This window comes from Furipterus horrens, unplaced genomic scaffold, assembly GCF_987537825.1.
Source record: "Furipterus horrens unplaced genomic scaffold, mFurHor1.1.pri manual_scaffold_5, whole genome shotgun sequence".
Lineage (NCBI taxonomy): Eukaryota > Metazoa > Chordata > Mammalia > Chiroptera > Furipteridae > Furipterus > Furipterus horrens.
In genome coordinates this window covers 94,559,116-94,586,401 of record NW_028327175.1, presented here as the reverse complement: position 1 = coordinate 94,586,401, position 27,286 = coordinate 94,559,116, and the positions used below count along the sequence as shown (strand labels likewise).

Genomic DNA, 27,286 nt, shown 5'->3' with positions numbered 1-27,286 from the left:
GTGTGAACAGGTAAAGGCTCTAGTGGCATAAAGCCAATTTTTTCCTGGAAATTTTATACGCATTTGTACCCTCATCTTTGTACCCTCATGGGTAAGAATGCTCAATTTCACTCCACTCAACAAGATTGAGTTATATAATTTTAAAATCTTTGATAACCTGATGGGGAGATTTCATTGGTGTTTTAGTGGGCATTTCTTTGAAGCTGAATATTTCAAAATGTTTATTGCGTTTTTCTACTTCTTCTTTTGTATATTTCCTTTTGACCATTTTTTCTTTTCCCTCAAATCAATACATGGCTTTTGTTGCATCTTTAAAATATCGCAAATAAGTCTGAGGAATCCAGCATCTTGATGTTTCTATACCTGGACAACTTAGATCTTATTCATCAGCCTGCTGAACTGTTACTTCTTAACATACATAGATACTATCCAAAACTTTTCTGATATCCTGTTTTTAACTGTTGTGGCTTGCTAAATCAAAGCAGTTGAATTTGATACAAGTTCCATGTTGCTTGAGATACTGAACAAGCAACACCTGACCTCAACTGAACCCTGTGGATGTATTTTTCACCCAAGGAATTTCAGATTTCAGCAAGAGGACCATCCTCCTTGATAATGACATTGATGGGGAAGTGAGCATGCACAGACCTCATCCTATAACCGAAGCCCAGGGTAGCACCCTTGATCATGTTCTGTATGTGACTGCAGATAGTGCGAAGAGTGGCAAGTGCCTTTCAATTGGTCACCATTTGTTAACCTGGAGCCTCTTCTTTTTCTTTCCAAGGAGACTGAATTCTACATTGATGTGAAGTTCCTCCACAGGGTACCCTGGAGACCCTTCACAATAGCTGTGCATCCCTTCAGAGTGACGTCGACATTTTCTGGGATGTTGAAGGTTTAATTATTGAGAATAGTCATCCTCACAGTACATGCAGCAAAGAGAGCTTGGTCATTTTTCTATTGGTATGTTCATTTTCATTGATTTATCGTTGCTTTTTATATATTAAAGGTATTAACCCTTTGTCTTATTTTGTGCCTTGTTTTTAGTTCCCCAATAAATTTAATTAAATAGCTCTTTAAAACATAGAGATTAAAATCTTTGTGTGTTAAATTCTCTTATTCTTTCTTATTTTTTCCACTGCTTTTTATGTTTAGAAAGTCTTTACTCACCTCAAGATCAAATATTTGTCTACAGGTTCTTCTAGATTTTTTATGATTTCCTTTTCTACATTTAATTCTTTTAAAATCCTCTTCAAGTTATATTGGAGTATGGTGTGAAGGAAAAAGCTAATTTTATTTCTTTCAAATAGCTAAGCAAATGTCCCGGCATCATTTATTGAATAACCTGCTCTTTCCCCACAGCTTTGCAATGCCACCTCAGTAAGCTGAGACTTGGTAATCTCCATGGTAACGGGGCTGCATTAAAAGCATTTGTTCTCACAAAGTGGAGGGCTTGTGCCCAGCAGGGCTCAGTCTGGCCTCACTGCACATCTTCCCTAATTAAGATACACCTTTTGGTTTTGTTTTTTAAAAAAATTCTCCCTTTATAGCCACAATGCAGAAGGAAAATTAAGGCCAAGGCCCTTTCATGCTCAATTTGCTGAGCTGGGCCTGCCACAGTGGTTGGAGCAAGGGAGGAGATGGGCATCAAGGTGACAGTGGATGGTGATTTGCTCCTGTTACATGCTGAGAACCTAGAGAGCCATCATCAAGGTCCTTGAATAGCTGGAGGGGGTGGGGGCGGGAAGGATGTTCATGTTCAAGGATGCAGCTGTAATGTAAATCAAAACATAGACTGCTTTGCCAGCCCAGCAAGAGCCCAACTTGAGGCCCTAAGCAACCTTCCCCTTCTGGGATGGCAGCTTCTGCCACCAGCAGGCAGCAAAATCCACCCTTCCTGCCCTTTGGAGCTTTCGGCCTTAGGTCCATGGGGTACCCTTTCCTTGTAGGATGTCCATGTCCAGCCTTGGGTGGGGTGAGGGGTGGGCAGACAAGACCTGGGCCTGTGCTCATCTGTCAAGAAAGAGGAGATCTTCTTACTTTGGGGAAAGTCCCAGGGAGACCTTGCTTTGGGGAAAGTCCCAGTGAAGATGTTTGACCACCACTTTGAACACTGGGCGACTGCAAAGTCATTTCCTTCAAGGGAGAGTGAGCGAGAGGTCCTAGCAAGCGATAGGCAGACACAGAAGTCACAAGCAGAAAAACTCTGAGGTCTGAGACCGAACAATGGTGGCAGGGAGAGGGAGGAGAGACTCACCCAGAACTGTGGTTAATGAGCAACCTCCTCCCACTGTGGAGGCCCCAGGGTTGAATCAGAGTTGGTACTCTACCCTTGGGGCTTGCCCTACCCCCACCCTATCCTTGGGGTCCACTGAGACCCTTGGAGCCTTGCCATAGGCCTCTATTACTTGAGGCACTTGGAATAGGCTTCTCTTGCTTATAATCAAAGCAGCCCATATCCCAGCCAGCATGAGGGGCCTTGGCCTTCCACTGGGCTTGTCCGCAGGCTGTGCTTTTGTCCCAGGGTCTTCAGTCTTAATCACTCCCCCTCTCTGCTTCTCCCTGGGGGCCCAGGTACCAAGGCCTGCCAGAGCCTAGTCCAGGTGTCTTTTCTCATATGCCTTCCCTCCCTCTGCTCAACCAATGACAGAGAACAGTCTGAGGGTCTGCTCAGTGAAGAACCAGCATGCTCCCTCACTCCTCACATGCAACAGGAGCATCCTTTGGGTGCAGGCCCTGACTGACACTTGACAGCAGGGCTTCCCAGCCCTGTGCCGTGCATGGGCTCCAGGTGCGCTCAGATGTTGGCTCTTGCAGGTGCTACCAGGGTGGTGCTGGGTGCAACCCTGGTTATTTATCCCAAGTGCTCAGCAAATATCCTGTTCTCTGTGATCTGGAATGTGAGAAGGGTCAGGAAGCTCCACCCTTCTGAGGGCAGAACAGCTCGACTTCAGGAGTGACCAAGCCTTATGGCTAGCATTCTAGGTCACCCACTGGCACTGGCATTGCTGGGGTTCTTGCTGTGCCAAGAATCTTGTAGAGAGGACAGGGTGTGGGGAGAGGGGTAAGAGATTCAGTCCCCCACGTCCTACAGAATAAATACTCACAGACGAAGCCTCAGGGTTTGGCCGAGATTTCTAGAATACACTGATTCCACTGATCTACTGAGGGCCTTACAAGTAGTCACAGTGGTTAAGGGTGCAGGCTCCAGTCAGGCCTTCAAGAGTAATGAAGCATTGATATGTGCCACAGCAGGGGTGAGCCTTGAAACCTTTATGCTAAGTGAGAGAAGCTTAGATGTAAAAGGACACATACTGTATGAATCCATTTGCATGAAATGTCCAGAATAGGTACATCTACAGAGACAGAAAGCAGATTACTGGTTGCCAGGGGTTGGGAGAATGGGAAGATTGAGGATACTAATAAATGATACAGGGTTTCTTTCAGGGGTGATGAAAATGTTCTAAAATTGACCGTGGTGATGACTGCACAGCTCTGAATATAATAAAATCAACTAAATTTTACACTTGAAATGGGTAAGTTGAATAGTATGTGAATTATAGCTCAATTTAAAAAAGGTCAATTGCAAAAAAGAAAAAATTAAAAAGAGATGTAGGCTGCAGGGTTAGATAGCATGGGTTCAAATCCTGACTCCTCCACTTACTATATGGATAACCTCCTTGTGCTCACCTGCAACATGAAGACAATTAGAGCACCTGTTTCATCAGGTTAGCGTGGAGTTTAAATGATTCGACACACATAATGGGCACAGAACAGTGTGTGACCCACGGGAGGAAGCTGTTCCGTGAAGCAAACCTTTGTTGGACAAGGTGGAAAATGAGAGCCCCAAGAGGTTAAGTATCTTGTCCAAGGTCACTTACATTGTAGGCTGAAGAACACCTAGCACCCCCAAATGTATGTCCAAGTCCTAATTCTTGGACGCTCTGCATGTGACCTTACTTGGAAAGAGAGTTATTGTGGATGTGATTAGGTGAAGGTCTTAAGATGAAAAATCATCCTGGATTACCTGACTGGGCCTGAAATCCAACAAGTGCCCTTGTCAGAGACACACAGAGGATAAGACAGACATAGGGGAGAAGGTCATGTGAAGACAGAGGCAGAGGTTGGAGGGATGCAGACACCAGCCAGCAGGACGCCTAGAGCTGCTAGAAGCTGGAAAAGGCAAGGCACGATTCTCCCTAGAGCCTTCAGAGGGAGCATGGCCCAGGCAACACCTGGATTTCAGACTCTAGCCTCAAACACTGTGAGAGGATACATTTCTGGCAGTTGTTACAACAGCTTCAGGAAACTTGTACATTATAGCCACTCAGCCCACAGTGCCAGAGCCAGGATTCTTGACTTCAGTGATGACTTGGAACCCCTTCATTGCATTTATCTGTGAATAAAAGACAGCTTCAACCCCAGATACCATGAAGGTGCTGGAGGTGGGTTTCCTTTTGTAGACAAGGACACTGAGACCCTGTTGTCACTTGCCCATGGCACACACCCATCAATGTTGGGGCGGGTAGACTGGGAAGTTGGAGTCTGGTTGTCTTCTCCAGCTGCACCGGCTCATTAGATTTATCAGCCCCTGACTGAAACAGTATTTAATTTGCCTTTTACAATATATCAATTGCAAATTCATTAACTGGCAATTGAAAGTTATAGGTGACATTAGAATTTATTAGTAACATTGGAAATAAATCTCCCTGGAATTAAGATAATTGAAAATCTCATGAAATTCTCTCTCTCTCTCTCTCTTTTTTAATAATCCATAAAACAGGTCTGGAAGAGAGGTGTTCCAGAAACCTCGGGGGTGGTTAGGGTTGGAGGTGTGGGTAGTCGGGGTGGAGAGGGTCTTCTATTCTGACCTAGGCCATTCTTGGATGCTGCCTGCCCTGCCCACCACCTCAGTCACTACCTCTTAGTCTGGGAAGAAGTCACTTTCCTATTGGGAGTGTCCCGTGACCCACTGCAGTGATCAGAGCTGGGTGCTGGGGATGCCCACAAGATCACAGCCTAGTGAGGGGCTCAGAGCTGCGCAGGTGCCGTTTTGATTCAGGGAGGTGAAGGTTGGGGTATCCCACTGGCACCTGGAATGCCTCTGGCCAGAGTCAGGCAGTTCCTGCCCATGCGGAAGAGCCCCATGTGGGTCTCTGGGACGCGCCAAACTCAGGTGAGATGCCCTTCCTGCTCAGCTTGGACGGGCCAACCTCACCCAGGGCATTCTGGGAGGGGAGATGCTCAGAAGTGGCTCCTGAGACCCTGGGGATTAAGAGACTGTCTGAGAAACTTTCAGCCACACCTCAGTTCCTTCCTGGTCCCCAGAAACAAGTTTCCCTAAGTTCTAGCCCCAAGGAGGTACACCAGGGAATGTGGGGCCCTATTGGAATGCCCAAGAGGAACCCAGCCTGGGCTGTCCAGGGCTTCTGGCTTGCTTCTGAGTTTATCTGACCCTTTATTGGGACATCCTCCATCACAAGGCAGTGCATCAGCAGCCAATTTCTTCTCAGGGCCACGATGTGTTCCTGGCAGAGGCAAAGTGCTCCCCTCACCCCCAGCTCTTCCATTAGTTTCTCATTGCCTGTGTTGGGAATGATACTAAAAATACTTTATGACCAGTATAGCACAGGAATCAACACTTACAACAGATCCTGCTCCTGGCACTGGAACAGGGTCTTGGATTGGGGGGGTGGGGGTTGGGGAGGAGCTGGGATAGTGGGGAGCTGGGGTCAGTCATACAGGGGTTTCATATTTTAACAACAGATTCAGCAACCCTAGTGGAAGCCAATGAATGTCATCCCAGTCTGAGTTCCCTCCATACTGGCTGCCACATTGGGATACTTGCCAGAAGTCACTAAGGGGATCCTGAATTTCTGCTTTGGCTGCTGGCCAAAAGGGATGGGGCAGGCAAGGGTCCCTGCAGTGGGTTAAGGAGCCATGTTTGGGTCCAGACTCAGCCCACACCTGCTCTGCCCACGAGACCCTGCCCCTCCTCCCCCCTCCCCGCCCACAGAGAGGAAAGGCCCGAGTTAGGGCCTTGTCTGAGTCTGTGCTCCCCCAGGCTCAGATGGGTCGAGGTGTGAGAAGGAGAGGATCTCATGGAGCCAACAGTATAGTCATGGGCTAGGGCCTTGGGGGAATGAGGACTAAGGCTGCTCTGGACCATGGAGGACGGGGCCAGAAGGGAAGGTGTTACATGAAGTGCTGTCAGCCCCTGTCCCACCACATACACACATTTGATCCCATGCACACACATGTACATGTGCCCATATTACATGTGCATGTTTGCAAACATGTATGCATTCACATATGTGTGTGCTGACACTCATATGTGTACACAGGTATCATGGGCTGGAGCCTGTTGGCATTTGAAAGGAAATGCTGGGTTTAATCTGGACACCAGGGCACGGGAGAGAAGTGTGCACAGGAAGCAGTCCCTAGCAAGAGGCTGGGGAGCAGAGCAGACTCGGGGAGGAGACAGGCTGGGGCAGGGTGGGTGGGGTGAGGTGTGGACCTCTGCTAATTCTCCCTCATCAACCCCCTGGGAGGCCCTGGGAGGCAAGAGCAGGGGTGGGAGCTCAGGGATGCCCTTTACTCTGCCCGTCCTGGGCTGACCCTCCTGAACCCCCTCCCCAGGGGCTGGGAGGAGAAGGGCAGTTTCAGGCAGCGGAAGTGGGCTGTCCTCTGGAGGCCCAGTAATGGTATCCTAGCTGGGGGCACTGGGGGACTTGCTTCACCCTTCTGAGTCACCACTGGGATCTGTCGACTGAACATTGAAGTGCAGATCAGGGTTTCCACACATGGGCACAAAGACACTCAGGTACAGGAAAGTCAAGGACTCTCAGAGGGTTCCAACCTGACTCAGACAGGCTGCAGGGGTCAGAGAAGGTGATATGTCTGAGGATTTTGCACAAGGCCAAGAAACGTGCTTCTACAAGGGCTGTAAGTGCCAAAACCCCCCCTCAACCAGTACCCACAGGCTGGACGGCGATGAGGCTGGCCAACGAGAGGCTCTGGCCCAGCTACCGGACTGGCACTGCTGTTTGTGCAACCTGGTCTGTGGAGAGCCTCAGATTGCAGGGCCCAGGCTGGGGGCCAGGAACAGGGGAACCACTGCGGATCCACGAATAAGCAGGGAGTGCCATCAGGTTTGCAATTCAGAAAGGTTGTTCAGGACAGACATAGGGGAGAGGCCACACTGACCGTGAGAACACGCCAAGGCGGCCTGTCTCCTATGGCTCAGTTTCCTCCCCTTCCCACATTAGGGATCGTCCAAGACCTGGTGTTTAGAAGCTGCTTCAGTCTCCTTCCTGTGATGGTTCCTTGTGCTCCTCACTCTAATCTGCTCTGCTCCTCTCCTGCCCCAGCCTCCGCTCACACGTGCCCCCCCCCCCCACTTCAGTTTCCTGGTTTACATGAATTCCTCTTCCTTCCAGAACTCAGCGGCTGAGAGCACAGCCTCCCCGAGTCCCACAGGCCTGTTCTGAAACCCGGCCTCTCCGCTGACCAACTATGTGACCCTAGGCAAGCCACTTGGCTTCTCTGGAGCTATGCTGACCTGCCACAAAATGGGGGAAGGTCGCTATGAAGCTCAAGGGAGGTGAGGCCCGCTGGGTGTTTAGCAGGGGGCCTGAACTCATCCTTAGGAAGGACCAGGTTATGCCTGCCTCCCTGGAGAGCCCGTCCCACAGCCCCAGCCTTTGGTGACTGAGGCCTCCTCTGGGGTCCACACCTGCTGCCCTGCCCATTTCAACACACTGTAGACTGGCCTGTCCACCCAGCAGGCAGGGACCTCCCCTTGGAAGTTGGTTCCCTCCTGCACCCCGTTCCTTCCCCAGTGGCTCTGAGGTGGGCTTGGAAGCACCCAGACATCCTGGGAGGCTCACTCCAGACTATTAGCTCCCACCCAGGCCTTCCCTGGACCATGCTGGGTCCAAGGCCAGGGGACAAATGGAGGCCTCATATGTCTAAATATTTTTAAGTTGTATGTTGAGCTAACCAACTTGTTAAAATGTGCTGTATGTTCCTACTTTGACAAATATCCCTTATAAGGACCTGGAGGACCAGGCCGACTTCAGATTGTGACCTCAGAGTTATGCGCTGAAACACGATGGCCTATGGAAAGCCAACCCCGGCCCTTTGCACCCCCGCCCCCCGCCCCCCGGCTTTCTTCTGTCCTGCACTAAGGGCTTTATGTGCAAGTGTGGACAGCCGCCTCTCCACCTGTGCTCAGTCCACACCCTCCCAAAGCAGCGGCCACCTAGTCTAAGGATGCAGACACCGGTGGTGATGTGGTCTGCCTTTAAGACATTCACAGGGCGGAGTCCATGCAGACCATGGGCTGGGGACCACAGGTGTCCCAGGTAAGCAGAACAGTCTCTCTTTCGGCCCCACTCTGCCAATGAGCCTGGGAGATTGAAATGCCTCCTGGCCTGCTTCACTAAGGGGTAGAGGACTTGCTTGTCAGATGGCATGAGGTCTTGTGGGAGCCCAAGGGGTGTGTGGGCAGGATGGGGGCGGGGCTCCAGTGAGCTGAGAGCATGGCCTGAAGAAGGAGAAAGGGACTCAGCTGTCTGGGAGAAGAACTCACGCCTCTGTCCAGCCCACCCTCTCCCTCCTGTACCCCTGCGTGCACGCTGTGTACATCTTGCCAGAGGGGTCACCAGTGAGCCACCTTCCTCCTTCCTTCTAGACTTTTCCAGTGCTGCCGGCCTTGCCTGCAGTGTCCTTCCCTGTTTAGCTGACTCCCGCTGATCCCTGAAGACCCCTTTCTCCTCTGTGGTCCCTCCACATGGCCCCAGAAGATTAGCTGCCCCCTCTGCTGTACTGGTGTGACCCCATGGCTACCCTTGCCATGTGTGTCACACTGCCCAGGATTCGACTGTCCTCACATCCAGTCATACTGTCATTAGTTATGGGCCTTCCAAAGACTGCTTCCTGCGGCACCCAGGGGTCACTGTGGCCAGGCTCACCAGGCCTCTCTGCAGCCGCAACCACGTGACACAGGACCCCCAGTGGGGAGAGCACCTTTATTGTCAGAGCATTACAGACTTCCTGCCCACCTGTGACCACCCCTCCGTGAAGACAGCCCTGCCTTAAGAGGGGCAGTCATAGCCCCCAGGGCGAGAGAGGTTACCAGGGTCTGGGAGCAGGCCACAGCCTCCCAGGAGCACCCAGAGCACTGGCAGTGGGTCGCTCCTGCCGCAAGGGGAGACATACTCGGGCGGCGCCAGCACCTGTGAATCTGAGTTTGCTGCCCTTTTCTTGAATGTGGATCCAGGCCCAGCGAGACAGGAGCACCAGGACGTCCAGACACAGGGGACCTGCGGCCCGAGAGGCCTTGAATGGCCTTGAGGGCTGTGGTCTGAGCTGTTCTGTCTGGGGCACCAGGGGCCTGGGGGCTATTGTGGAGCTGCCTGGGCCCACGGCCCTGTGGGCAGGCGCATCTCTCCGCAGCTGGGCCTGGGACTGGCAGCCAGCCTTTCTCTACTTCAAGAGGACATTACACTTGCCATGTAATGCAGAAGTAGCCAAGGACAGATTCCCAGAGAGCCTGGGAGAGGGCAGGGCTGCAGGTGATGCCCCTGGAGGGTACATATTCCCAGTAAACCCTCCCTCCTCTGGCTCAGAGGTGGGTGACCTGGTGGAGGTGGGTGGGCTCAGAGAGGCTTAGAGGCAGCAGTGGGCGGCGCCAATTTGGTCTGAGGGCCTTGCACCCCAATGCTCCTTTCTCAGTCCCGAGGTCCACGTGACTATCATGGGTTTATTCTGGGTCTCCCTGGCCCTAAGCCCGGGGATTGGAGTTGAGGAAGAAGACCCAGAGCCCTGCCCTCCTTCCCACTGACTGGTCCAGCCCCCCTAGCCCTGTCTGAGTGTCCCTTGAAGTAGGGAAGATGACTGGGTGAAGAGTTCAGGAACCGAGAGGCCTGGGTTCAAATCTTGCCCTAGCCCTCCATGGTCTGACGGCTTTGCAGGTTACTTATCCTCTCCAAGCCTCTGTTCCCCATGTAAAGTGGGGATAACAAGCCTACCTCCTAAAGGTTAAATGAGACAATGTAGGAAGAGCTCCTTGGACAGGCCCAGATGCCGCAGGAACTCAGTAAATGATAAGTATTATGATTATTCTCACACCCTACCCAGCCCGCCCAGACTCTGTCTCCTGCAGGGGGTCAGGGTGGGGGAGGGCAGGGACAAAAGCAGACTGCCCAGGGTGCTGGGCCCCTCTGGACCCTGTCCCTGGAGGTGCCATCTGTCCCCAAGGCCCACAAGCCTTGGGAGTCAATGTCCCTCATGATTGTCCATGCCCGGAGCCCAGTCCCATTAGGGGTGCCTTCAGGATCCAGTGCTGGCACAGGCTTCAGGGCTGGGTCTCTGGTGCGGCCGGGCTTGTCCTGGAGAGCTGGGCCCTTACTTCCCACTGCTGGCCCGGCCAGTGCTCTTCTGCACAGGGTTGGGGCCGAGCAAAGCAGCCAGGGAGGCCTCAGGTGTGGTGCCACCACGCTTCATCTTGAGGTTGGCTCTCAGGGCAGCGTCCTGGCCGGAGCCCCCCTCAGGGGAGGCCAGGGGATCTGGAGGGAGAGCAGGAGGGTGGGCCTTGAAAGCACTCACAGGCACTGTCACTTCTGCTCCCTGGCCAGCAAAGGGGGTGCTGTGCCCCACGAGGACAGGGTGTCACTCATGCATTCACTCAAGCATTCACTCAAACACTCACCATTCATTCATTCATTTATTCATTCTTCAACAAATGTTGACCAGGGCTGGGCTCCAGGCCCCAGAGAGGTGCCGTCACCACCCTGACACCAGGGAGAGACATGGAAAACCCACCCCATGAGAGAACAGAGGCTCTGCAGAGCACTGTGAGGAAAGAGGGGGTCGGCTTCGCAGAACCTGGAGCAGGTCCTGAAGTGGGAGCTGGTGTTTAGCAGGGGGAGGGACTGGCTTGAGCAAGGGTATGGGGGTGGGAGGGGGCGTGAAATGACTTGGCGGTGGCTCTGTGTCACTGGGCACCAGGCTATGCTGGGGAGGGACTTAGAATTTAACCTAGATGTTAGTCATGGGCATCAGGGTGTCAGTGAGGGTCCTTGAGCAGGGGAGGGACAGGTCAGGGTGAGGTTTGGGTAAAACCAAGTGAAGGGAACGTGGAAGCAGGGGGACCAGAGACAGCAGCAGCTGTCATGAGGGCAGCAAGGAGTGGGGAGGTAGGAGCAGAGGGAGATTCCCAACTCCGTGGCCAGCTGGGGGCCCGCCCGTTTCTGGGCCTTGCTTGCTACTCACCATGGATCCCAATCATGTGCTCCAGGATGAGGACTCTCTCTGCCAGGATCTTCAAGGCCTCCCGCAGCTGTTGCACCCCCTCACCCTGGCAGGGCGGAAGCAGCTGGGGTCAGGGCCATTCTGCTTCAGTGTACATGTCGTCCCAGTCCCCCCATTCCCGCCTCTACCCTCCTGTCACCATCATCAATACAATAGATCTGTTTGGTACCCACTCTCGCACTAAGACACAGCCAAGGGCAGGAGGGAAGCAGGAGCCCACAGCAGTTACCTCTGCAGCTGCTTTTTCCTCTTCATCCCCCTTCCTGCCAGGCTCGCCCTAAGAAGAAAGGCATGCAGTCAACAGCCAGTGCGGGGTCGGGGTTGGGGGTCTGGGGTGAGCAGGGCAGTGGAAGACCAAGGCCCCGGTCACCCTGCACAGCCTCACTTGGGCGGTGTCTAGAGTTGGCTTTAGGGGCTTAATTCTGCTTCTGGGACAGGTTTGGAGCCTCATGAGCTCATGTCTTGGCTCCTCCAGAATCAATCCCCTGCCTCTTGGGACTCTGCTTCCTGGTCTCAACAACAGGGCCAGCCTCACAGTAACACCCACCTGGTACTTACTCCTCCTGTGGGAATGTGAGCAAGGTGCTTCACCCCTCTGTGCCTCAGTGTTCTCATAGCACCTACCTCAGAAGACTATAAAAGGATTAAGTAAATCAACATTGATAAAGTGCTTAGACGGGAGCCTGGCGCCTAGAGGTACGGGAAAGTGTCGTCATGAATTACTAGACAGAGCCTCGGAGGAGGCGTGGCTTTGAAGGCGAACACATCTGGGTTTAAATCTTGGCTCTGTGGTTACCTTCCTGAGTGAGTTTTGAAATCTCTCTGAGCTGCCAGTTCTGGCAAATGGGGACAATAAAGCATGGTCTTGCTGGGTCCCTGTGAAGCTTAAATACACTATGGATTAAGAGTGCCTCCGCTGTGGCCAGCACATAGTAGGTACTCAGCAAAGATCCACCTTCCTCCAGAGCCCCATCCCTCTACCCCACTAAGGCCTTGGGTATGAAAGAGTTTCTCCCCCAGGGGCAGGAGTTGAGGCTCATAAACTCTTATTTCTAAGAATGGAAATTAGAGGTCAGCTTTCTAAGCCTCTTACATTCTGAGAGGTTCAGAGAAAAGGGATGCTCTAGGTCCGCAGCATGTAAACCCAGGGGTCTGGGTTCCCTGGAGGAGACCGGGGGACTCTCATTCAACCCCCTCTAACAGGAGGCTATTTCAGTCCTTGCTCACACTCCCAGTGAGGCGGCTCCCCACCTCCCTTCTCAACTTGGGCATCTGGGACTGCACTCAGGTTGTCCCCTCTCTCCTCTGCCCCCTCCTGGCTGGGATAAAGCCATGTTTGGGGAGGCTGTGGGGCTGAGCTCAGGTAACACCACCTGGGACAGTTCCCACCCACCTGGTACCCTGGGCCTACACCAGAGCCCACCGCCCCAGGTGTGGTCCATCGAAACAGCCCCAAACTTACAGATGGCCCTGTCATGCCCCGCTCCCCAGCCAGGCCCTGCAGAAAATCAAATAAAGCAGATTGGTCCTTGCCCGCCCGCCTCTGCCAACCCCTCAGTTCTCCCGTCCGCACAACACTGGGCTCTGGATCTGAAAAATAGGGAGAACAATGGCATGGAGGAAATGGGAAGGCCACGCTTGGGGGCCTCCTGGTTCTACAGCCGCCCTACCCTGACTCCTAGGTGAACCTCAGCTGAGCCCTCGGTCTTCTCAAATGTAAAATGGGCAATCAGAATAGGAAATGGATGTCAGCCCTCACTCGGAGACTGCGTGACAGCAATGGCAATATCAAGGGCACCACACGTAGACTTCCATCAGTGCCATGCCCAGCCAGAAGGCTTCCCGAAGCTCCAGAGCCATGCGTCCAGCCATCCTGGCCGACCAGGATGCACCCCACTCCACCTCTCCAAAGCGGAACCTCAGTTTCCATACACGCCCCCATCCCAAGTCACCCCTCTCAGGGAAATGGCTCCGTGGTCCTCCCAGCTGATCCAGCACACACCTGGGAGTTCACCTTCTCTTTCCCTCACTCACCAGATTTATTCCATCAGCCAGACCTGTCAGGTTCACTTTCTAAATATGTCTGTTCACTTGACCCTTCCACCGCTACCACCAGTAAGTCTCTCTCGAGTCCCCCTCTGCACTGCTGTGGCCCCTCCCTGATCTCCTCACCCCCACACCCACCTTCCATTTCCCTGCAACAGCCAAGGGGCATTTTAAAAATTTTATTTATTCATTTTCAGAGAGAGGGGAAGGGAAGGAAAATGAGAGGGAGAGAAATACCTATCGGTTGTCTCTTGCATGTCCCGACCCGGGGACCCCCCCCACAACCCAGGTATGTGCCATGACTGGGAATCGAATCCACTGAGCCACACCAGCCTGGGTGCCAAGGGGCCTTTTAAAGATATAAATCAGATCATGGACTCTCCCTCCCAAACACTCAGAGTGCCCTTTCCACTGTAACCAAAACCCAGACCAGAGCCCTGCAGGTAAGGCCCTGCCCAGTCTCCACCTGATCTCACAACACACTCTCCTCCCCTCAGTATGTCTCAGCCTCTTCCCCGCCACAGGGCCTTTGCAGTCACGCTTTCTTCTACCTGGGCTGCTCTTCCCTGGCATCTTCGCGTGGCTGCTCCTCTGGGTCCTCGTGTCTCAGCAAGTGTCACCTCCTCGCACCTGTCATTCCCCTCAAGTCGCAGTGACTTCCCCACAGTTACTCTGCCATATCGCCTCATTTAGTTCTTTTCTGACACTTCCTTACCTTTTATTGTCTGCCTCCCCTATTAATTAGGCTATTAGCCCCTGGAGGTGAGGGGTCCCGGTGTCCTTGTTCTTGTTTGGTTCATGAAGAGCATTTATGCAGGGTCTCCTCAGGTTCTGCCATTTTCTATCTACTATCCCCTTGATTCCTCACAATAAACCCACCTAAAAGGGATTTTTATCCTCATTTCACAGATGTCTTTCCTGCTCTGAGGGCAGAGTAGGGGCTGCCTGGTCCTCTATCATTGTCCCCTCTTACTCCTATCTGGCCCCTGTCTAGGAGGACCCTCATCCCTCCCAAATTCTCAGAGGCCTTGATTCCTTGGCAAGGGAACGAGTTGATGGCTCAGTCACTAGACGGGCCCCACCATCGGCAGTGAAGCCACAGCCTGGCCCCTCTGGCGAGCAGAGGAGGCCGGTGGCCATTCTAATATTGTTAATATTTGGGCTGATCCTGGCCGTGTTGGGGTGTGGACAGGCCCTGGCAGTGGATCCTGGAAGGGGTTTTCCCACGGAGCCCTGCAGAGCCAGGCATGGGCTTTGTGCCCCTTGGCATCTGAGCCCTGGCCATAGGCCCCCAGCCCTAGGGAAGGACCACAGCAAGGAGGTCAGGGGTGAAGATGCCAGCGACCCAAAGACTTCAGGCTAATGCCCGACCACACCCTCTGGAGAGGAGTTGGACGAGCAGCTCAGACTCTGTCCCCTTGAACCTTCTTGGAATCTTGCAGACCTTGCAAGGACATGGTCTGCAGAGCCACCCGAGGCAGCCTGGCTGAGAAGGGCCTGGAAGACAGTGAAAACAGACCACCTGGCAGGATCAGGCTACCCCTAAACACCCACTGCATTCTCGGCTTGGGCCGGAGGCGCCTGGAGGAAGCCTGAAAGGAGCCTGGCCATGCCGGGACCCCAGCTCTGTGCCTCTGCTGTGTGACCCCAGCAAGTGACAGAGCCTCTCTGAGCCTCCACTTCCCTGTTGCTGCTGAGACTTAATGATGGGATCCCTGAAAGCAGCTGGCACGAGCAAATGAGGGCAGAGGTTGGGAACACCATCATCCCCAACCTTGCCTGCTACTCTGGGCGGGGGCCGCTGGAGGGGCCCCACTGCACAGAGCTCCTGAGGTGTGTTGAGCTCACCAGACTCCTCTCCCCCAGCCGCCTCGTAGGGTTCCTGGGTCTCTTTGTCCCTCATCACAGTCTTCTCAGTCACTGTCATTCTCTCACCTGCTCCCCAACCCCTCTCTCCAGCACTTGTGGGTGGGGCCTGAGGGGCAAGGAGGGTACCCCTGGGGCGCCTGGCTCTATGAAACCTAGACTCTCAGCTGTCCTGGGCCGCTCTGCCTGATTCAGGAGCAGGTCGGGTCTGGGGGCCTCTCAACCCCTCTGCAGCCCCCGTCGCCCCCCAGGCCCTGCTGGCCAGCCTGCTGTGTACCTCACCCCCTCTTGCTTTGCCCTATGCTAAGGGTGGTACACCTCCATCAGAGTTCTGGTCCACCCCTCCCCAGGGTCAGTGCGCTAGCCGTCCTTTCTCCTCCACGCTGCGTCCTCCTCGTGTGAAAACACACAGTGGGGACAACAGGGAGCAGACCCGAGTCATGGGATACTGGTTCTTTGGCTTCTAGAATGTAAGCTTTAGGAGGCTGGGCTGTGGCCCCAGGTCCTGCCTATGTCACTAGATGGGGGACTGGCATCCTCCCAGAGACTGGGGTTTATTTGTCAAGTAACTAAAGGGATGAATTGACATGTGGGACTCCCCAGGTCCCAGTGCCCACCGGGCCAAGGCCTGGATCCACATGCCTCACAGTGTGGGGGCCACCTCTCAGCACCCCCACCTTGAGGCAGAGCTCCAGAACAGCAGAGCCCTCAGTCTGGATGAGCAAGGCCTGGGATGGGGGCTGCAGAAAGCTCTGCACAAGCCATTTCAACACCACCCCTCTGCCTCCACCAGGCATCCAGGGCCCTCCCTCCTCCTCAGGGTGTTTTCCTCCTAGGCTCTTGGGCTTCTCCAACACAAGGTGCTTCCACCTGGTACTTCATTTCTCTTTTGCTCCCTGTAACATCTACAAGGGAGGCAGCCAGAATCTAGCGAGGCTGCCTTTTAGCCCAAAGTCACACACCTAGAAAGGCAGAGCAAGCTGGGGTTGGAGCACCCAGGCAGGCTTTGGCATGTCCCATCCTACACAGGTGATTCTTGGGGAGGAGGGGTGATGGGCTGGGAGGGACATTCTGTGATGCTGGCCTCTCTAGACCTCAGTTAACTCATCTATGAAATGGGAATGATGCTAACACCTCTCTGGCATAGGGGAAATGAACAGCAAAGAACTGCTGCTAATAAAACCAAAATCTCACACCATCTTGGCCCTGTGTCCTACCTGGGCCCAGGTGAGGACTGCCTAAGTAGACTGGTTCCTTCCTGAGCAACTCCTGCCAGCAAGATGTCTGGCTCCTCCCTTCCTAGGAAGCCAACGCCCCCTCACCTGCCAGAAATGGAAGCAGCCTTACCTGGGATCCAGGTGCACCTGGGGGTCCTGGGGGACCATGTGGTCCCGGGGGACCTGTGGGCAGAGTCACAGATGGTCACCTGGGGCCAGAGAAGTCCTCCATCCCCCATCAGCTCTGGAGAGGGTCATTCCCACCCTCCCACCCCCACCCCCGCCCTGGGTCTGTCTCCTTGGGCAGCAAACAGATTTGGTGAATGAATGGTGGGTGAACGGTGAGCACACACTCCCCTGGCCTCCTCTGCCCACACTCAGAGTGGACATTCCACCTCCAGCCACTCTCCATGCAGCCCCACACCCCAACTGCCTCACCCATGGGGCCACTGCAAGCTGTCCCCAGCCAGCCAGTCCCCCGGCAAATCCCTCCCGCATCTGCCCCTCCTTGGGAGTTTGGGCTAGACCTCTCTGGGTATTCCTTCTTGCCTGGGTTACTACAACTGCTTCTTGATCATCCACCCTCCACATGGATACCCAGAAAGCAACCATTCAGTAAGATCCCTCTCAGCCCAGCCCTCCAGATACCCTCACAGAAAGTTCCTCTGCTTCTGTGCCTTTGCTGATGCTGTTCCTTCCTTCCGGAGCTTATCCATTCCCTCCACATCCCTGCAAATTCTTCCCTGCTGGTCTTTCCTATTAATCTCAGACTGAGCCAGGAAGCCTTCCCAGCACCCAGCCCCAACCTCTCTTCCAGGCAAACCTTTGACATGGGCCAAGACACTACCCTTGGCTGCTATCAGTGTACATGTCCAACTGACTCATGGGTCAGAGAAAGCCCAGAGGGTCAGGCTGGGCCACACGTGCCCAGCACAGAAAGCAGTGTTCACAACTGAGCTTCCAGCATGCTTGGAAGAGCAAGGCCTCTATCCCTGGTGCCCTGCACAGGTTCAAGCCACCAGGGCTGCAGGAAGCTCCCTGGTGGGCTGTACCAGTGTGGACCCATGCTTGAGGAGGACCTGCAGGAAGGCACACCCCAGGTGGGGCACACATCTGGACTCAGTTGAAAACCAAACCCCCTTTCTCCAATCAGAGCAAATCACCTGAGGTCCCCAGGTACTCTCAAGCTTGTTTCCCCACCTCATCCGAGCGTCTACTCAAATGCTGCCTTTAAAATGAGGCCAGCCCTGAGGTGGCCCTCACCCAGCCCTGCTTCCACCTGTCACTCTCTCGGATCCAGGGACTTCACTTATTTATGGTACCTGAGCAAGCTTTGCCTTCCTCCACTGGAATGTGAGTACCACCAGGACAGGAAGCTTTGTTTTATCAACCCCTGTTTTGTCACAGGGTCCAGAGCACTGCCCGGCAGGTAGGATTTGCTCAGTGAATACTTGTTGAGCACATAAGAGAGTAAATAAATGACAGGGAGTGAGGGCTCCAGGCCTGGGAACATCTATAGCTGGGCGGGTTGGGCCTTGGTGGCCCTGTCCTCAAACTCCCCTCTTCTCCAGTGAGGGTCCATGGAAGATCCAAGCTCAGCCCATGGAGACCCAGGGCCATCCCCTCTGCCAGGGACCCTGCTTTCTGCCTAAAGGCCCAGGGCCTCCTGCCTCTCATAAGCACTTGCCCCAAATGAGCTGCCCCTGTGCTGCCCCCATGCTCCCCCAGGCCTGGGCCTCCGTGTGTCCCAGTGCATCTGCCACCCTGGTCCACATGAGGACAGCCCTGAACTGCTTTATGTGGGCATCACAACTTGGGGTTCCTACATCCAGTCCCACAGGTGAGCTGCCAAAAAGCTGGTTCAGGCAGACCCACTCCCCAGCACCCTACCAAGGCCATGGACCCCCAATGAACCCCTCAAGGCCCCTTGGCCAAGGCCAAGCCCAGGAAAGGATACCCAGTCCAGGCTACCCAGTGCTGCTGCCCTCTGCACTTACCTGGAGGGCCGGGGGGACCCCTGGGCCCTGGGACACCCGCCAGCACCGTGTCCACGGCGGCAGGAGCCAGCTGTGAGTCTCCATCTGCGGGAAGAGCAGATGGACTGTGACCTGGCGGGGTGGAGCCGGCAGAGCTTAGAGGCTGGACCTGAGGTCCCCCAGAGCCAGGATAGGCACCCCAGACCCACGTGGGCCTCACAGCAGCCCTGGCAAACAGATGCTATTGCTTCCACTGCTCAGAAGAGCACACGGAGCTCAGGTCAAAGGGCAGTGAAAGCCCAGAGAGCTTCATATAGACAAACTCCTTCCTGAACATTCCAGAACCCTTAGACTCTGGCCATCCCCACTCACCTCCCCAATGCCCCAGGCTGGCACTGTGTTCCAGGTTCCACCCCACATGCCTGTCCTGATGCACCCAGCTGGCTCACTCATTCAGGGCCTCCTCCAGGAAGTCCTCCCTGCTCATCCCTCTGAGCTGCCTGCATCAGGGCCCTGGGCCGGGGTGAGGTTCTGTCTAATGGCCTATCTCCCAAGGCCTGAGCTCTTCTAGGGTAAGCCCCAAGTGACTTCACCCTACGCATCCCCAGAGCAAGGCCAAGAGCAGCCCAGCTTAGGAAATGTCTGGGATGGATATGGCTACCTCTGCCCCTCCCTCCACACATGGAAGTATCGGCCTCAGAGCAGATGGGCCCCTGTGGGTGCTCAGTCTCCACCAGCTGTCCCTACTGGGGCATCCCCACTCTTCCCAAATGCTTACACGCCAAAGGCTGCCCTGCCTCAGGGACCCCATGGCTGAGGGAAGGAGAGTCCTGTCTGAACAAGGCTCTGGGCACTGGAGATGGTAGGTGGGCAGTGTCAGACACACAGCATCGTGCCCAGGCCAGGGCAGCCTGCAGCCCTTGGATGGCTCCTCATGGCCCCAGGGAGTGCGCTGCTGAGCCCTGAGACCCCCAAGAACATCACAAACACCATCTGTTTTCTCCCTGCCCAGGGGGCATCTCTGAGCACACATGTGGGTGAGAAAGCCAAGTGTTCAGTGAGTTAACATTTGCCCCAGACGCCCCATGAGAGAGCCAGTCCCCTCCCCAGGCCCTGGGCTGGGGGCCCGGCCGTTGCACTGAGCACAGCCAGGGTTCCCAATTCACTTAGGAATGAGTTCTTCCTCCTGGTTCAGGTTCTGGCTAGGGGCTGTTGGACAAGCTCAGAGCAACTCCATCAAGAAATAGTATTACCGCTACTTTATAGATGGGAAAACTGAGGCTCAGAGAGGGGCAATGCACTTCAGGTTCAGGTCTTAATGCTCAGCAAGGGCTGTGCCACCTGAGGGGACAGAGTACCCTCAGGACAGGGGTTGGTGTTTCTCTAATAGCTGACAAAAGGTCCCCCTCCACTATAGTGCCCAGAATACCCACCTATCCCTTCTCCTCCACATTGAAAGTCAATCCTGTCACTTGCCCAGATTTCCCAGGGCACTTCACAAGAATGATGCTCCCCACGGGCTGCAGGCTCCCTCAGCCTGGCTGGTGCTGCATCTCTGTCCCTCAGACCTGGGGCTTCTACCCACTCTCCGGGCTTCCCCATGTGTGGGCAGTGTTTCTGTGTGCTTGGTGATGCCCTCTTGCACCAGCCATGGCCCCTGAGGGCAGGAGTCTCTTTCGCTCACTGCTGTATCCCAGTGATGGCGCACGCAGGTGCTCAACCAGCACGTATCGGATGAAGGGACTGGTGACAAGGACATGAATAACAGATGCTCTCAGTGGTACTGCCATCACCAGGCAAGGAAACTGAGGCCAGGCCAAAGAGCAAAGTGACCTTTGGGGGACAGGAGCTGAGCACCAAGGAAGAGACAGGTCATGCCAGAGCCAAAGTGAGGTTGGGGGTCAGTATAGGTCCCTCAGGGACCCCCACCTGTCCAAGCCCACTCCCAAGATGACGCCCCACTCATTGATGGTCCCTTCACAGAGCCCTCTGGGGGGGGGAGGCTGATCCCTCAGCAGACAGCGGGGCTCAGGCCTGCCCCTCCCACCCTCAGGCCAGCACTCACTGTCCTTGTCGGTAGGTGGCTGCAGGGAGTAGAGGACACCTTGGGGGCCACTTGGAGAGAGGCCTGGGCTGCCTGCTGGGCCGGGCGGGCCAGGGGGTCCAGGGCGCCCCATCTCTCCAGGAAGCCCGCGGGGCCCTGGTGGCCCCAAGAGGCCTGCAATGGGGAGAAGAGGAGTCATGTGAGCGCTGGGCCTGGCAGCCAACAGTACTGACAGGAAACAGGCTCCAAAGGGGACAGGGTTGGCAAGGGTCAGTGGTGGCCTCTAGACCACAGTCTCCCTAGAGGGCTCTCTTGGAATGTAAGTGAAATGGCTTTCCCCTTCCCGGCCCGTGGAGGAGAACTCCCTGGGGCAGCCCGGTGGCTGGGGAGGGAGGCAGGGACGGCTCTGGCCTGCTGCCCTCTGCCCCCTGCAGGGACTTCAGCTCTGGGGCAGGAGTACCAAGGGTGTCAGCCAGCCTGATGAGGGACCAGAGTTGAGTGCTCTCTGGAGGTGTTTACATGACTGAGAAGAACCCCCAGCCCCTGGTGGCCCCACCCCCACACTGGCACTCTCGTCTCCCAGAGCCTTCTCTTCCTCTTGCAGCCCAGGGTGAGACCAGGCCCTAAAGTGCCTGGGATGGGCAGTCAGGGTGCCAGTGGGTGTATGAGGTAACTTGTCTGCTTAGACAGAGGAGAAGCCCTGTCCCTGTTCCCCCGTAGACAAAGGACAAAGTCGGGGTCCTTACCAGGAGGCCCTGCTGGGCCTTTCTCTCCTGCCTGGCCCCGGTCACCTTTGGAGCCTGGGGGTCCTGCAGGCCCCGGTGGTCCTGTCTGCCCTGGGGGCCCTGGAGAGAGAATGAGATGGGCCCTGAGAACACTGTGAGCTGAGCTGGTGGTGCCAAGGCTGACCCTCTATGTTGTTTGGACAGACCTGCACCCAGGAGCCCTGTCCACCTGAGGCTTCCCAAGGGGCAAAGGGACCACAGTCAGCTAGAGTCATGCATTACAGTTTACACACCATTTTCACCTGTTAACCTCTACGATCTCAAGAGCTACTTTTGTTTCCACTTGACGGATGGAGAAACTGAGGCTGCAAAAGGTGTGGTCTCTTGCTCAAGATCCCAGAGCCAGGCTGTAGATGAGTCAGGTTCCCCCTTTCCACATTCTTCTTTCTGCCTCCCTGCTCAGAGTTGGGAACTGGGTTTGTGGCAAAGAACTCCCCCTAAGTCCTCCTCAGAGACTCCAGGAGGCCCCATCGGACATGCTTGCCCACTTCTGGGGTCTCTAATCCCCAAGAAGAGACCTGCCATGTGGCCTCGGGACAGCCCCTCCTCCTTCTGGAATGCCTGGAGAGAGGGTTCAGAAGTACTTGCTGGACTGATGGAGGAACCTGCGCTGGCTGTAAATGTCCCTCCATCTCCAACTGCATGTGACTGTAGTCCAGGAGAAGGGTTTGACGGGCTGCTGGTTTGGGGAAACTCCACCTGCTCTCTGGGATTCCAGGAGGAATCTGGGCGTCACCATTTGTTGGGTATGTTCGCCACCTGACGGCCATTCCTTAGAACTGCACTTTCCCTGGGAAGGAGCAAGGTCCCTCCCAGAAGACCCAGAGCTCCTCCCAGCCTTCCCCCGCTCCACCCCAAGGGGGTTTAGGACCTGGGTCCTCCCCAGGATGGGTAGCCTCCTTCCTTTTCAGAGAAGGATTAGAAAAACATGGGCATGGTGCAGCCCTCTGGGGTGAGACCTTGAGGACAGTGGCTAGAGAAGTGGGTCAGGAGACCCAGAGTGAGGGTTCCCCCACACCCATAGCAGCCTGAGCTTGCCCCTCCTCCCAGAGCCTCAGCCCCTCAGAAGAGTGCAGAATACCTGCTGCTCCCCCAGCCCCAGGACTGGCACTGGAGGCCGACTCCCCTACCGCCTGGGTCACCCTCCCCACTCTGCTCCCACCCCTAACAGGACAGGCACTGCACATGCACGAAACAGGGCATAGGAGGCAAGGGAGGGGTTCGGGCATGTGCTCAGGAGAGGGAGGGAGAGCACTGCCTCCAAAGGGCTCCAGTGGGACCTAAAATCATAGAGACAAAGAGCCCCTGGATTGCTGGGTAAACTCAGGGGTCACTTCTCTGAGCCTCGGTTTTATCCTTTGTAACCCCAAACTTTATGAACTTACTGGAATGATGAGAGGCTACCAAGTCCACCCTAGGGTGATATAACTATCACAACATGAACACTGACCAGTCAGAAGGGACATCAGCCTTAAACCCAAGTGCTGCCACACTGACAGGCGCCAGCTAAGCGCTCACTCAGGTAAAGGCCCAGCACAGCGCCTGGCACAAGGCAGCATTCAGCAATTCGAGCTGCTATAATTACAATTATTATTACTATTCGCAGGCTCAGAGGATAGAATCCTGACCCATGGATGGAAGCTGCCGAAAGAAAATTTTATCCCTGACTTTAAAAAGTAGAGGGAAGGGGGGAAATAACAAGGCAGCAGGTGTCCTCCAACTCTAGTCAGAGAGTTTAGTGAGGACCCCCTAGAAAATGGTGGGAGGCAGTAAGCTCCCTGTCCCTGGGGGTCGGTAGACAGGGGCTCCTGTGAATTAAACCAACCAAGGAATAGGCTGGGCTGAGGGCCTAAATCAATGGTTCTCAACCTTCCTAATGCCAGGACCCTTTAATACAGTTCCTCATGTTGTGGTGACCCCCATCCATAAAATTATTTTCGTTGCTACTTCGTAACTGTAATTTTGCTACTGTTATGAATCGTAATGTAAATATCTGATATGCAGGATGTATTTTCATTGTTGTTGTTTTCCCCTGGCTGGTTTGGCTCAGTGGATTGAGCGTCGGCCTGCGAGCTAAGTGTCGCTGGTTCGATCTTCCAGTCAGGGCACATCAGAGAAGGAAAACTCTGACTCCAAAAAACCTCCGCTGCCTTGCGGCATACCTCTTCAGGGGAAAGGCTAAGGGAGTAAACCCCGACAGAAAATCCGGAGCCGGAGTCCCTAAGGCGGTTTGACGTTGTAGTCAACACCGGCAACTCCTGCGGCGCACCTGAAGCCAAGCTGTATCGACTCCGTCTTTCCCTTGGATCCTTCAGCTGCGAAGAGAGGGGGGGTCTGCTGCATGGGCAACAGCAGACCCTCCATATCACCCTGCCCAGGCTCTGTAGCTTCAGCTTCACTGGAGAGGACACTCCAGCGTCATCGCAAGATGTCGATTCAACACAGGAGGAGACAGATACCGTGTCACTCCCGAGTTGAACTGCACAGCCATTCTCGGCGGTGCAGATAGACTCTTAAGAAGCTACACCATCGTCTCTCGAGACGGACGGCTGCCGACGATTTTCATTGTTACAAATTAAACAAAACTAAAGCATAGTGATTAATCACAAAAACGATATGTAATTATATATGTGTTTTCCAATGGTCTTAGGCGACCCCTGTGAAAGGGTCGTTCGACCCCCAAAGGGGTCGTGACCCACAGGCTGAGAACCACTGGCCTAAATGAAGATGCTAAGAGGCATCAGAGCAGCTAATAAGGACAGTAGCTCACCTGTAAAACAATAAGGAACAGTGGGGACTGTGGCAAACTGCAGAACTTGGACAAGATTAGCTGCAGTCAGTTGCTTCCATGAGGGGCTGCCTGCCCCAAAGGCCAAATCTCCCATTTTTCTAAGAGAAGCCAGAAATCCTGATTTTTATGTAAAATCTCAGTGTTTAAATAGTAGCTCAATTTTTTTAAATGTCACGTGGGCATGTTTGACCCAGAGGCCTAGTGGGCGGCCTACTATGAACTCCCTGGGAAGCCATGTGCAAGACCTCTTTGGCTGGTCTGAGCCCTCCCCTGTAGGCTGCACTCACCAGCTGGCCCTGTGGGCCTTCTTCGGGGCCCCGGGTGGGCGAGAGGGATAGCATCAGGGAGGAAGTCTTCATTCCAGGGTGGTGGGGTGCTTTGGGGGACTGGCAGGTCATTGTCCGGGCTTGAGGGCCGTTCTGCTGCTTCCAGCAGGAGAACCTGGTCCAGAGAAGGGCAGAGGATCAGGCCTGGGCCAGGCCAGGCACACGTGTGGACAGGGATGGTGCCCACTTCTGGGTTGGGTGGTCACACTCCTCGGTGGGGCCACAGCTCCCCTTGGAGAATGCTTGCCCACCCTTGCCCTGCTCTCCTTCCCATTTCAGGACAGCCCTCTGAACCCTCAGGCTCAAGCAGGTCCCCAGTAGACACATTCAGAGTCCTGTGCATTTCTTCTACAGCAGCCATCACTGGATTGGAGACCTGTGGTTGTCTGAGGAATGACCATGATCACCTCCACCTTGCTTGCTCCTCCGAAGGCGGGGACTGGCATGCTCGTCCCCCACACTGCTGGCTCAGGGCACCAACGTGGTCAGGGAATGTTTGTGGATGAATGGATAAATGGAAGGTGGGCGGGAGGGAGGAATATAAGGAGAGAGAAAAGGTAGAAAGTGAGAGAGAAGAAAAAAAAGAAGGAAGAAAGGGAGGAAAGGAGGGAGGAGGGGAGGGAGGAAAGGAGGGAGGAGGGGAGGGAGGAAGGGAAGGGAAAGAAAAAGAAGAAACATGAAAAGAAAAGAAAAAAATAAAAAGGGCCTGGCTCCAGGGAAACAAAAGGAGGCCATGGTCACTCAGGGGAAGCCTGGAAAGCAGCTTGTCTTCTCCCCTTGAGGGCGTCAAAGGTCAAAGACTGCAAAGACCCAGGGCCTGGGCAAGGAAACGCCTTAATTCCCTTGAACTTGGAGCCAGGCCTCAGTGGCCTCAGCAAAGCCCCGCTGCTTCCAAAGAGGCCAGCAGGGGGCACTGCGTGCCCAGGATCAGTGCAGGGTGGGCGAACAGGTACCAATAACTTAAGTAGTCCCACCCAGATGGTGGGGGTGGGGCAAGGGGGCAGCGGGGCTCTGGGGTCCCTCAGCTGTATTAAATGGAGTCTGACTTTCTACTCCCACTCCATGGTGTGTCCCTGGTCTTATGTCCCAACTGCCTGATGGGGAGGAATAAGTCTGGTGTCTCCGCTTCCCTCTAGGTCTTGGGAGCCAGAACCCTGAATCCTGCTATGGTACTAGTCACCCCCCTCGCCCCCGCTGAGACAAAGGGGTCTGAGAGTGGGGCTGAGGGTAGTGAGGGTGGGCCTGCCTGGGGGCCCACTGTTATCATGATCACCGATGTCTAATTCCACAGGCACTGCCGCCCAAAGGCATCTAAACGCCAGCGCCCAGGCCCGAACCCCTGCACGCACTCCAACATCAGAGTCCTGGGGCCTCCCAGGACTCCACCTTCCCGCTTCTGCGAGGGTCAGGGCCTGCGCGCTTGGCCTTCCCCAGTCCCCGCCCCAGTGCCCTTCAGCCTGTGGTCAGCCACAGCATGCCTCCCCTGGCCTGAGGCCCCAGCCTCCACAGCAGCCTCTGGTCTTCCCTACCTCCATCTGCCCCCTTCCCCTTCTGGAGGTCCCGCTCCCCCACCACCACAGCAAGGGAATGAAGACCTCATGCCCAAAGAACCCTATCAGGCCCGCTCCAAACCTCCAGTGTCTCCGCACAGGCGCCCATTTCGCCCTGCCCTGGCCCTCCTGGGCCTCACCTTTGGCTCCTCCACTCTGCTGGGTTCCAGCCACTTTGAATGACTCCCAGGGACCCTCCTGATTCTAGACTTGCCCCTCACCCCCACCTCCAGCCCCTTGCTCCTGCAGGGTCTTCTGCCAGCCCTGTCCTTCCCTCCCAAGAAAGATCCTGAGATGCTAGGCCACCCCCTCGTCCCTCCAGTCTGTCTCACCCTCTGGGCAGAGCGGGGCCCTCCTCTCCATCCCTGTACACTCGCTTTGTGCCAAAGGCTGGCCAGAGTGGGAGGGGCAATGCCACCAGCCTAGTCCCCAGAGCGAGGCACAGGTTGAGTGCTACCTGATGGGAGAGGCTCAGGCCCTGTGGCCATGCAGGTCGGTTTGAAGCCTGGCTCTCCCACGTGGCTGCTGTGTGATCTTGTGCAAGCATCATCACCTCTGTGAGCCTCAGTTTTCCCATCAGCAAAACTGGGGTGATAACCAGCTACCTTCACAGCGCTTAGGCCTGGGCTGGGCTGAGTTTTCCCAAGTGTATGGCAAAGGATCGTCCTTATGAGCAAGCCCACCCCCACCGATTCTGCAGTGTCCCTGGGTCTGGGTGACAGAGTCTCCAAAGATAGTAGGGAACCAAGTGTCTCGGGGTTTCCATCTGTGTTGGGTAGCTGGGCTCCTGCCCTGTGAGTCTCTAGTGACTTTTCTGAGGCCCTCCCCTATCTGATCCCCACAAGAGCCCATGAAGGGTCAATGTGGCCGCATCACAGCAAGGTCTGGAGACCATGGTTGCTCAGCAAGTAGACAGCAGGGCCAGGGCCCCACATGGTGCCTCGTCCACCTCTCCAAGCTTGACCACAGCCTTGACCTCAGCAAAGCTTCACAGAGGCAAGTTTTGGGACCAGTTGGGGTAGAACCTGGTCTTCTGACCCTGGAAGCCCTATGAGGAGAAGAGGACGTTCACAGTCAGAGTCTCTGGGGCAGTGGAGGAGCTGGGGTCGGGGGAGAGCTGGCTGTCATGGCAGGTGATGGGGGACCCAGGACAGTGGGCATGAAGATGGGGTGAGGAACACAGGCAGGGCCTAGTGCCCAAGACCTGCGGGAAGAGGGTAGATGAAAGTGGGACTGGTTCTCCCAATTTTGGCCTGGATCCGGGGACAGTGGGATCACCGCTAGTCAAACAAGGGCATGGGCAAGGGCAAGACTGGAGGTGAAGGTGACCATGTGAGGGCGGATTCAGCTGCAGTGTCTCGGCGGGGGG

At 55.0% G+C, this 27,286-nt stretch overlaps 1 protein-coding gene and 1 pseudogene across 1 annotated transcript in view; both read right to left on the bottom strand.

Moving 5' to 3' along the window:
* Positions 1 to 379: 379 nt before the first annotated feature.
* Positions 380 to 918, bottom strand: LOC150009050 (large ribosomal subunit protein uL6 pseudogene; annotated as a pseudogene).
* An 8,394-nt stretch (positions 919 to 9,312) lies between these two features.
* COL26A1 (collagen type XXVI alpha 1 chain) overlaps positions 9,313 to 27,286 on the bottom strand; it is a 186,188-nt gene continuing 168,214 nt past the window's right edge. Inside the window, exons 5-13 of the mRNA XM_090279102.1 lie at positions 24,329 to 24,482; positions 21,212 to 21,310; positions 20,487 to 20,639; positions 18,443 to 18,526; positions 16,576 to 16,628; positions 12,779 to 12,814; positions 11,546 to 11,593; positions 11,278 to 11,362; positions 9,313 to 10,571 (exon numbers count right to left, since the gene is read on the bottom strand). Of these exons, the coding sequence (XP_090135228.1) occupies positions 10,411 to 10,571; positions 11,278 to 11,362; positions 11,546 to 11,593; positions 12,779 to 12,814; positions 16,576 to 16,628; positions 18,443 to 18,526; positions 20,487 to 20,639; positions 21,212 to 21,310; positions 24,329 to 24,482 (873 nt within the window). The 3' untranslated portion in view covers positions 9,313 to 10,410. The remainder of the gene's footprint in view (positions 10,572 to 11,277; positions 11,363 to 11,545; positions 11,594 to 12,778; positions 12,815 to 16,575; positions 16,629 to 18,442; positions 18,527 to 20,486; positions 20,640 to 21,211; positions 21,311 to 24,328; positions 24,483 to 27,286) is intronic.